The sequence below is a fragment of the Diabrotica undecimpunctata genome, chromosome 8, assembly GCF_040954645.1.
Source record: "Diabrotica undecimpunctata isolate CICGRU chromosome 8, icDiaUnde3, whole genome shotgun sequence".
NCBI lineage: Eukaryota > Metazoa > Arthropoda > Insecta > Coleoptera > Chrysomelidae > Diabrotica > Diabrotica undecimpunctata.
Window position 1 is genome coordinate 81925670 of NC_092810.1, and position 12663 is coordinate 81938332.

The 12663-nt window shown below is 31.7% G+C and overlaps 1 protein-coding gene across 1 annotated transcript in view; it reads left to right on the forward strand.

The window, feature by feature from the left end:
• The first annotated feature begins 274 nt into the window (after positions 1 to 274).
• LOC140448465 (uncharacterized) overlaps positions 275 to 12663 on the forward strand; it is a 135379-nt gene continuing 122990 nt past the window's right edge. Inside the window, exons 1-2 of the mRNA XM_072541543.1 lie at positions 275 to 447; positions 1963 to 2176. Of these exons, the coding sequence (XP_072397644.1) occupies positions 383 to 447; positions 1963 to 2176 (279 nt within the window). The 5' untranslated portion in view covers positions 275 to 382. The remainder of the gene's footprint in view (positions 448 to 1962; positions 2177 to 12663) is intronic.

The window sequence follows — 12663 nt, forward strand, 5'->3', positions numbered from 1 at the left end:
CACATTAAAATAGAAATATCTTACAAAGATAAAAAAGGTATTTTAATATCTCCTTTTGTAAAAGTACTTATTGTAACCTTTTTTTAAATTACGGATTTTTCACTGTTATTTTTAAGTTATTTCACTGCCATAAAATCATTATACGGCCTAGATTTTAGATATCTCTAGATAGTAGTTAATAGTAATATTAATATCAGTCACTCACGGCCAAAGCGGTAGGTAACTGTAATTGAACAACTCATATCCAATATTTCTATAGCAACCGTCCATTGAAAGTTAGATACAAACATGTCATTCCTGCATTGCAGTTTTTGAAAGATTTTTATATAATTTTTATATACAGAGGAACTTTTGTTATTTGATATAGATCTGTTTCAATATTATGACCAGTTGTAGCAGTTCGGTTTCAGTGACTGTTAACAAATCTCCCAATTCCGATGCATCTCGGTAAGTTGATTATCTGGCATGTCTAGTTAATAGAAATCCTTTACTAGTACCCTTTTCATAAAACAATAAGAGCTTGATTTAATTTGGGCTATTATTATTAGCTGGTCATAGATGAATTGCTTTTAAATAGATCACAAGCAAGTTTATTGTTTTATATATTTCTTAGGGTTGTTTTTTATCTATATTTTATTTTATACAGTTCAAATATGACCTACCGTTTTACAAAATTTTTGAAACCTTAATTTGGGAAGATAGGGAATAAACTATTCATTAAATAAAAATCTGGAATTAAAAGTATATATATATATATATATATATATATATATATATATATATATATATATATATATATATAAATATATATATATATATATATACATATATATATATATATATATATATATATAAATATATATATATATATATATACATATATATATATATATATATATATATATATATATATATATATATATATATATATATATATATATATATATATATATATATATATATGGACGCTAACAAAAAGAGAAATAAATAAATTGCTGGTGTGGGAACGTAAAATTCTTCGAATGATATATTGTCCTTGCAGAGACAGCGTGACAAACGAATGGAGGGGCAGATACAATAACGAGCTAGAGTCTCTATTCGGAAAAGAAAATCTTGTCAGATATATAAAGGCCAATATGGGCAGGGCGTGTGATACGCAGTAACGACAATCGCCTTATAAACAATGTGTTCTGGGAAAGGCCAGAGGGAAGAAGGTCTGTAGGGCGGCCTAGAAAAAGGTGGAAAGAATGGAAAATTAAATCAAAATGTGATATTTTACAAGTTTCATATATAAATTATAAAGAAATAATATAATTATAAATTTTGCTTAGATTTTGAATTTTTGATCTTTTGTTTAAATTATTATCACTTTTGCTAATACAAACCATTTCCAAAAAAGTCCTTTTGAATTTATTACTTTCACTACATAAAATTTTAATGTTATCAAAATCCATAATAATGTCTTTATCGATTACATGCTCTGCCAAAGCACAAGATGGTTTTCTAATTCTGCAATCATTTTTGTGAGAAATAATGCGATTTGAAAGATTTCTTTCGGTCTCACCAACATACTCAGCTTCACACTGAATACAACTAATGCTGTATAATACATTTGTTTTTTCAAATTTGTCTAAAGGATATTTAGTTTTGGAATATAAAGATGAAATAGTTTTGGTGTTCTTTGTTGCTATTTTTATATTGTCAATAACCTTTAGTGTTTGTATTAATTTAGGTGTTAATGATGGTAGAAAAGGTAGTGAATGATAATAGATGTTCTGATTGTTAGATACAATTTTCTGAGATTTAGCAAAAATGGTGTTATTTTAAGTTATTTATATTAACAATGTTAGAAAAAAGCATCCTATGTAGCATATCATTTTAATTTATTATCATTTTATTTAATTGAAAACTCTTATCCTCCAGATAAATCCGTAAATAAATAAGTAAAGTTGGTGTTTTTAGGAGCAAAAGTTGTGAATCAGTATGTACGTCAAATTCTAGTTGTTATCTGCAACGGAGGAAAGCAAAGAATCCCTTAATGTATCCACTTCGATCGACTTATACGAAGATGACAAGTAACATTACAAATTCAGTTAGACAAAGGGTTCTTTCAGCAAAATTACTGAAACTTAGATCGATCCAGAGTCAACTTAACGATGCCAATTATCATTTAACGGTGAGTTTCTATAACAAATTCTGTTTGTTTTAGATTATTAAGGACTGTTTAAAATGAAAGGAAAAATAAGTTCAACGAACATATTGTACATCTATATAGGTACAGTGCGTCTGGGTAATTTGGAAGTCATATGGGAAACTTTTTTATTATTAATTTTATAAAAAAAGTTATTCTTCATGAAAAGCTCTGCATGGCCCAAAACCAAATGCAACCATCAGATATCAAATTTTATCAGATATTTATTAATATGTATTTTATATTTTAAACAAATTCTTATGTTTGCTCCTAACGTTACCTGTTAACCTATTAACAAAGCATACGTGATTTACTTATGACAAACCAGTCAAATTCAGACCAAATATTAATAATTAAATATAAATAAATATTATTTGATAGTAAATTTAATTATTATAAACTATTTAAAGTATAAAACTTATATGAAATTATTTTTAAACGAGAATTACTTAAAAAATTTAAACAGATGATTCAATGTTATTATTAATCGGATGACATTTATGACTTTTATTAAATTTTGACAATCGTTACGAATCGAATCTTCTAGTAACAGATATTCTTTTAATTTTTTACTTCTCATTTAATGTCTATTATTATTCTGTTAGTTATTTTTCATGCTGTTTTTAATTTAAACCTGCTTAAATATATGATGACTAGAAACGAATTAATCAAGACCCACTATTCTATGACGCTCGCGTCAGCATTTTATTGTAGGGAAAAAAGTAATAAAACGCCAGTATATAAGGTTTGCTTCAACAAAATTTTGGAATTTTTTTTTCAAATTACCAATACCAAACATCATTTTTATTTATTACAAATATCATAACTCTTTTATTATTAATTTTACGAAAAAAAGTTATTCCTAATTAAAAGCTCTGCATGGTCTAAAACCAAAGATTCAACCATCAGATGTCAAATTTAATCAGTCTTATACGAGGTATGTCAAAAAATATAAATTTTGCTCAAAAGTAAATGATCTTTATATTTCACAATATCGAAAATTGTTAAGATGAAATGTTGTTTGGAATTAAAAACTATGTTTTACTATGTAATTACATCCTAATTTAAAAAATTCAAATTTTTCTCAAATTACCGATACTTGACATAATTGAAGGGGTGGCTGCAATAACCAGCTAGCTCCATATTTTAAAATTTGTGGTAAATCGAAAAAAACCTCCTAAAAATTCAAAATTAGTTTATTTTTAATTATTTTTTTCCTGCGGTGAAAGCATGTAAAGAAGCATGTGAAAGCATTTTGCGTAGTTTTTGTAAATATTATAAATATCATATTTTAATAAAATAAAAAAAAATTGAGCTGCTTTGCCAAAAATATACAAAAAAAATAGTTTTAGGTTTATTTATATGTTATTTGGATAAAAAAAGGAAAGAAACTAAATAAAATGTCCTTATTACATTATTATCAAAATACAAACTAATCAGTGGAATATGAAAACATGAAACAGTTCAGTTTCGGAAGTTTGGCATTCTTCTGGCTCTACAGGAACAAGTTGTTAGTAGTACCATATTTCAGCCTCGCCAACATACTGTGGCCAATTCCATGACATTTAATAGCTTATATCTTTTCAATGGCAACGGGGCATTATAAACCTTATTGTGTACTTGTGGAAAAATCGGTACTCAAGATTTCTTTAGAAAGAAAGAAAGAACGAAATCCTCAGTTACAACCATTCGCTGACTCTGAGCACGTAACAGTCTCTCTATGTGTATCACTAAATTCGATAACTTTATGTTTCGATAGGGTAAATTTTGCACCAGAACTATTTTTAATATTGCTTTTCTTAAAAAATGGCTCAAGAACTTCTTTATAGTTTAGAATTATATCTTGTTTAACAGTTTTCACAATAAACTTCTTACTGGTATTTGCTATCATGCGACTTCATTCCTCTGGTAGATAAACTCTTTTTTCTTTCTTTTTTCTTTTTCCACCAGAGCAAACGACCTGTCGCAGGACAAAAAACTATGCCCAGGTTCGGGATAACGATGTCTTATTCTCTTGAATCTTCCATGTAATAGAAGAGATTGCCAAAAATGAACAAGAATGGAGTTCTTGTTCTGCGCAGCGCAGTTGTCACTATAAACGTAAAAGTTTGTTACCTGCGGATCAATGTAGTTATTAAATAAAATGGTGTAAGCAACTTATCACTTCATTTGGACATTTCCGACCCGTTATTTAATCGCAAACGTAAAAGTAACTCTTCGAAACGCTGCCCCTATGGATGCAAAATGGATAAAACCACAACTGGCGCTTGTAGAATACATCACCAGAGGTAACATGTGGCAGGGGCATGTTTTGTTTAAAATCAAATGACATGACTTCAACTCTGGGATCTTCCTTAGCCAAAGCAGTTTTTTCTGTTAAATCTTTATAGAAAGTATCAGCTTTAGTCAGGTGCACTTTTTTTTCCACCTTCAATGTGTTTTGAGTTTCATCATCTTTGGCACATTTTATTTTATTGTCAAGGATGTCGCAAGTTTTGCAAGTATCTGTTCTAGGGTGGCCAAAGGTTAAATTAAAATTTTTCACAAATACACGCCGATAATATGTGTATGAACCTTTTGGCTTAAACTCTGGCGTGTCTAAAGATTGGTAAAGATTATGCTGTTCTGGTTCATATTATTTTAAATACAATTTATGCATAAGCCTTAAATTCAGTTCGGATAAAAGATATCTTCTGTTTAGGTTATCATTTCTGCTATAATGGCTTTTTCTTCTTGGACAGCTATTTATATGATCCTCAATGGACTATGATCTGGGATTTTATTTAGTCTAGTTTCATGGCTCCCTCGCATGTCTTTCGGACCCACTATCTGTAAAGCCATATGAGTCGCTATTCTCTCCACTCTACCTTTCGTTATTGCGTGAATGTTCATAAATTCCGTTTTACACACTTTTTTCTCAAATATGCCTCTCTTTATTTTATATAAAAACATTTAGCCTCTTGGAACTCCACCACCTCCTTTCGGTCGCCTTGTGTCAACGTTTCTCGTCTGTATTAAACCACCTGAAAAAAAGATCAGAAAATCAATATTTCGTAAAAATCATTATTTGCCGTCCGTACCAACAGGTATGGAAAGAAGGCTATTGAAATTGTCATTTATTTGTTTAAATATCAAATAAACCTCGGAACCGAAATCTGCATTACCAAGAACCTATGAAACGATATATAACTAATACGTGCTTTCAGGCGCCAATAATTTTTTTCTTACCTAAATAGATATCTTGTTGCTCTTTGTCACCTATTTCATAAAAAGACGTGAAAATTTTATCAAGAATTTCTTCGCTGATGCCTTCAAAACATTTGAACCGGCACTGGCACGGATCTCCTCTACTTTGTCTTTCCACTATGTTTTCTTTAACAATAATGTACTCTTCACCTTTAGATCTTTTTAATTTTCTCTGGTTTCGCTTTCACATATTCGGCTCCCTGCTCCTCTTTTTCGTTTTTTTTATTTTCAACCAGTCCAGACGTAGTGGCAACATTGCTTGCAGCAACTTGGTTTACAACATCCTCCTCACTTGATTCGGAACCAGGAATGAAATCCGATGACAAATCTTGAAACGGTTCACTTTCACTTGAACTAAGTTCATTTGCCATTTCAAATATAAATAATACTAAATTTTATTCACTACGGATCGTAACAAAAGTGTGTATCTATGTATAACAACACGTCGATCTGAACTAAAAATACAACGAGCACCTGCGCTTGTCCGACTAAACGAGTAGGTAACTAGTTTACGGCGGCGCATGGGAAAATGAACAGGACCGTATTACAAACTGTTTAGAAATAGAATAATATTAAAATTATTGTATTATTACATAAAATTAAAAAGAAACCAAACAAATACATGAAGGAATCAAACTTATTTTTTATATTCCATGCATATTTTTATATCTTTTCTATATTTTCTATTATATTATTTTGCCAACAGTTAAGTGCAAGAACCAGGCAGCTCCAGGAGCTGCCTGGTTCTTGCACTCTGCGTTATTAACAGATACCCGTTTGTTGCAGGGAACGATCGGCCGATGTTTTCCCTAACCATAACCCTTCCGTTCCTATAAAAAATGATAAAAAAAATTCACAAAACAAATAAACTAAAAATTTAATTAACATTGAAGAGTTAAACCTTTTTTTTATCGGAAAGGACGGGTTATCATATTTGTAATAAATTAAAATTATATTTGGTAGGTATCGATAATGTGAGAAATTTTTTATTTCAATTAGTCGGATGTAATTGAATATTAAAACATAGTTTTAATTAAAAACAACTTTTCTTAATAAGCATTTTCGATATTGTGAAATATAAAGGTACTTTACTCTTGAGCGAAATTCATATTTTTTAACATACCTCGTATAATATTGATATTTGATGGTTGCATCCTAGGTTTTGGACCATGCAGAGGCTATTATGAAGAATATTTTTTTTTCGAAAAATTAATAATAAAAAAGTTTCTCATATGGTTTCAAGTTACTCAGAAATACTGTATATCAAATACTTGTGTCAGAGTGTTAGTCGCCATACTCCTCCGAAACGGCTGGACCTACTTTAATAAAATTTTATATGTGTGTTTGGCAGGTCTGAGAGAATAGGTGGTAATCTATTTTTCATACCCCTATGGGGTAAGAGTGGTTAACCACAAACATTTCTTTTATTTTTTGGAACAAATTCTTTATTTTTAATTTTTATGATATGGCATTAAAAAATATATACAACCATTATTTTCACCCCTCTATTACTCACCTCTTTTTTAATAGCCATATTAGTGTCATAGTGTTTTATCAAATGTTATATGTGTATTCGGTAGTTCTGAGAATAGATCGTAATTTATTTTTATCTCTAAAGGGTAAGGGTGGTCCAACATAAACATTTTTTTATTTTTTGAGCAAAATTTTGTATTTTTATTTTTTTATGATGTAACACAATTAATATCTGGCATCACTGCTGTCCGATAACCTAGGATGGTGTGCCGAATACTGCCAATTGATATTCAGCCTCAGCCATTAGATTGCAAGTTGCAAGTTATACAGACATAATGTTTGTTGCAACCTATTTTTAAGAAATTATTGTTCTTTTCAGTAACTATACCGCTCACAGTGATGTGCATTTTATTAATTTCAACTTACACTTAACTTACACTTACAGTTCGTACAGTTGCTTCTAGTTGTATTTACCAGTGATGTAAAATTTCGTTACTTTTGGATATTTGTAACGATTTGTTACTTTAAATATCAATACCCGGTACTTTATACTCGTTACTTTCGGTACTCTTAGTCTTCAGCGTACAATATTTGTGACTTTAGTGATTAGTATTTAAAAGGTAATGGTAATAGTCTTCGGTACTTATTATTATTATTAATTACAATAGTCCAAACTTGGTTAACCGGGATTTTATTAAACATAATAAAAACTTCTTTATTTCTCTAACACTAAAAGGTGCAAATGAAAAGGCTAATGAAAAAAGATCAAAAATATGGTTTCATAATTATTGAAGACATTAAATGGAAATGGAACCAAAAAACAAACCAAATAGAAAAAGTAACAAATAATAGAGAACCAACTAGTCCAAACAATTAGCTGAAGAAAATACAAGGACGGTCGGAGAAAAAAAAAACAGGCACAGAACAGGGACATGAGCAGATTTAAAGATAATAACAACACAAATGAAAGGAAAAACAAATTGAAGGACAACTCAAGCACAGAAAAGAATGAAACAACTGTGAAAACGGTATCATGGAATGTAAGAGGTATAAATGGGAAGGAAATAGAACCGGGGAAAGAAATTAGAGATAAGAACATTGAAATATTAGCTATAACAGAGACAGAGAAAAAGGGAAGAGGATCAATAAAACTAGAAAACGGAATGTTACTAATATCGAGTGGAGTAGAAGAAACGAAGAGAGCTCAGGCAGGAGTAGCGTGCATGATAAAAAAGGACAGTATGAGTAAAAAAGAATGAGTTCTGGGATAAATTAAAGGAAATGATAAATGATGGTACAAAGAAAATTGTGATCAGAGGAGACATGAACAGAAGAGTGGAGAAAGAAACAGAAAATGGAACAATGTCAGACCATATGGGGAGAAAAAATAAACAAAAATGGAAAATTACTTCCCAAATTTTGTCTAGACAATAACTTAGTGATTATCCATAAAAGGATACACAAGATCACAAGAGAAGTCAAATCAAGAGGAAAACAATCAATTATAGACTATACTACAGTGGAGAAGAACTGGAAAAGAGACGTAAGAGTGAAAAGGATTTATGAAATTGGCAGTAACCACTATCTACTAGAAACTACATTCAACAGCAAAAGAAAAGAAATAAAAAGGAAAGAGAACATAAATAGAAAACAGAAAGAAATAATTAAAATTTATTAACTAAAGGAAGAATCAACCAAAATAAGATACACAGAGGAACTATAGAAAGAGATGTACAATGAACATTAAACAACAGAAACAACAGAAGTAGAATGGGAAAGATTTAAAAATGCGATGATACAAACAGCTAAATCAATATGTGGAACCACGAGAAATAACAACAGAGGGAAACGAAAATCTTGATGAAACGAAGAAGTGAAAAGAGAAATAAAAGAAAAGAAAAAATTATGGAATGAACATTTCGAGCTGTTACTGAATGTAGATGAAGGGAATATAATAGAAACAGAAAACCACATTAATAGAGAATCCAAGAAAAACACGGAAATTCAGAAACTCTAGAACAAGAAGAACTGGAAGCAATAAAAAAGATAAAGATTGGAAAATCACCAGGAAGCGAGGAAGTAGCACCAGAAATGCTGAAATATATAGGAGTAAAAGCAAAAGAAAAATTGTTATGCCTATATAACCTAATATGGAAGAGAAAAATAATACCCAGAGAATGGAAAAATGCAATAATTATACCTATACACAAGAAAGGAAACACGAGAGACTGTAAGAACTAAAGAAGTATATCACTACTATGTGTAGCAGCAAAAGTATACGAAACCATAATAGAAAGAAAAATCAGAACAAAAATAAAATTCAAATTAGAGGACGTACAAAGTGGATTTAGGAAAGGACAGACCACGCAAGACCATATATTCATCATGCAACAAGTAATAGAACATCTTACTAGAGTCAAGACATGGAACGGACATAACAAACTGCAGAAGTTATAGAGGCGCAAACATAGACTCAGACCATTGTTTAGTAATCTCAACACTAAGAACTAGAATTTCAAATTCCAACAAAAAAAAAATAGATAGAAAGAAATGGAATGTACAGAAGCTGAGAGATGCAACTGTTGCAAAACAGTACTGTGAAAATATTACCAATAGGTTAAGGAATCAAAGTCTAAGCGAAGAAGACCAGAGAAATATAGACTCCTACTGGAACAGGATAAAGGAAGATATTGAGTCAGCAGCACAAGATGAAATAGAAACAGAAACTTGTACCCGAAAAAATCACTGGTTTGACGATGAATGCAAAGACCCAACACAGAAAAAAAAATGAAGCCTATGCAAAAATGCTTACCCGCCTAACTAGAACAAGTATAGAGAATTACCAGACAAAGAGAAGAGAAAAAAAGAAAATACACAGAATAAAGAAACGAAACCACCTAAAAAAGGAACTTCAATATATAGAAAACCTCAACAGAGAGAAAGAATTCAGAACATTCTATAAGAAAGTTAACATCAACAGAAAAGAATTCAAGGCAAACACAAATCAATGTAGAAGTTTGAATGGCGATCTATTAACAACAAGAACAGACGTACTAAACCGATGGACGGAATATTTTAACCAGATACTTAATATAGAGGAAGAAGAAGAAAATCAGGAACACGAAAGCTGTGAGATAAGCGGAGCAGACGAGAGGGAGGAGGAACCACCAACGATCCTGGAAGTTAAAGACGCTGTAAACAAACTAGCCAGAAAAAAATCACCCGGAATAGATAATCTATCAGCGGAATTATATAAAGAAGGTGGCCACGATATCATAATAGCGCTACAGCAGCTTATAAAAGAAATATGGATACAGAAGTCCCTTCCCAGTGATTGGAATATTGGAATACTTTGCACCATACACAAAAAGGGAGATATCTTTGAATGCTCTAACCATCGAGGAATAACGCTCCTAAATGCAGCGTATAAAATATTCTCCAATATACTATGCCATCGTATGGCACCGTATGCAGAGCAAATAATAGGACAATACCAGGCTGGTTTCAGAGGTGGTAAGTCAACAATTCATCAGATTTCAACCCTGAGACAAATTCTAGAGAAAACACTGGAATACGGTGTTGACAGGCACCACATATTTATACACTACAAGGCAGCCTACGACTCTGTAAATAAAAGAGAATTGTTTAGAGCAATGATAGACCTAGGAGTACTAAATCAGTTGGTAAGTCTAATTAAACTAACCCTTGAAAAAGTTGAATGCAGAGTACGAATCAAGGGGGCTCTCTGAACCTTTTAAAACAAATAACGGGCTACGTCAGAGAGACCCACTCTCCTGTATACTATTCAATCTAGCTCTGGAAAAAGTAATACGTACATTACAAATCACAACTACCGGTTCAATATATAACAAATCTGTGCAAATCCTAGCATATGCTGATGATATTGATATTGTTAGGAGAACGGAAAACGCAGCACGAGAGGCGTACGTAGCACTAAAGGAAGCGGCTACAAAAATAGGTTTAATAATAAACACCAATAAAAAGAAATACATGAAAATAGGTACGCAACCACATATACTACGGCCATTTGTTATAGAAAACGACGTCATCGAAGCAGTTAACGAATTTGTATACATGAGAACGCTAGTCAATATTGAAAATGACACTACCGCAGAGATAAACCGCAGAATTTGCACGGCTAATAGATGCTATTTTGGGCTTAATCTCCTTTTTAAATCTACAGTTATATCAAGAAATACAAAAGTAAAACTTTACAAAACAATAATACGCCCAGTCCTAACATACGGTTCAGAAACCTGGACTTGGCACATGGAAAACATGTGCAACATGTGTAATGTGCAATTCTGGATAGACACGGTACTGCTATAACACATACGGACGAGAAAATACAAAGATGGGCAGAATATATCGATGAATTGTTCGATGATGAAAGAGGAGATCTGGAGCACATAGAACTTACGTCAGAAGAAATAGGTCCATATATTACAAAAGAAGAAATATTGCACGCATTAAAAACAATGAAGAGCGGGAAAAGCCCTGGACCTGATATGCTTCCTATAGAAATCCTAAAAATTCTAGATGAGAAGCACATTGATGTTTTAGTGACACTTTTGAACCAAATTTATAGTTCAGGCGTATTACCCAAAGAGTGGTTGACATCTATTTTTATTTGTCTACCTAAAAAGAAAAACGCAAGAGAATGCAGCGATTACCGCACCATTAGCTTAATGTCTCATACGCTAAAGTTACTACTTAAAGTCATCCATAACCGAATATATCACAAACTGGACATAGACGTTAATAATACACAATTTGGTTTCCGCAAAGGCCTAGGAACACGTGAAGCTCTTTTTTTACTTAATATACTAATACAAAGATGCCTGGACGTCAATCAAGATATATACGCATGTTTTATTGACTATAATAAAGCATTCGATAAAGTACGACATGAACATTTAATGAATGTCCTGAAATCAAAGAAGATTGACTACAACGACCTCAGGATCATATCAAATTTATACTATAAACAGCGAGCAAAAGTACGTGTTAACGAACAGCTGTCAGAAGAAATTGAAATTAGATGTGGAGTAAGACAGGGATGCGTATTGTCGCCAATTCTTTTCAACGCCTACTCCGAAGAGGTCCTGAAAAAAAGCTCTTGAGGGTGAAACAGCTGGAATAAAGGTAAATGGAGTTCCCATTAACAACATTAGATATGCGGACGACACTGTGATTTTAGCCGAAAACATTGAAGATCTTCAGAGACTGGTGACCAGAATAGCAGAGTATGGAAAAGAGTATGGTCTAATAATGAATGTCAAGAAGACGAAATTTATGAGAATATCGAAAACTCAAAGAAATAACGAGAGTCTTCTAATAAACGAAACCAACGTCGAACAAGTGGACAAATATGCATACCTGGGAACAATGATTAACTCCACAAATGATTACAATCAGGAGATAAAAATAAGAATAGAAAAGGCTAGAGCAAATTTCAACAAAATGAGAAGAGTTCTATGTACCAGGGATTTAAAACTGGAACTAAGAGTTAGGTTGGCGAGGTGCTATGTTTTTTCGACCTTATTTTATGGAATGGAATCTTGGACCTTGAATTCTACATCAATGAAAAAACTGGAATCATTTGAGCTGTGGGTGTACAGAAGAATTCTGAAAATATCATGGACAGAACACGTCACAAACAAAGAGGTTCTAAGAAGGATGAACAAAGAAATGGAAATTTTAAATTCAATAAAAACAAAAAAATTGGAATA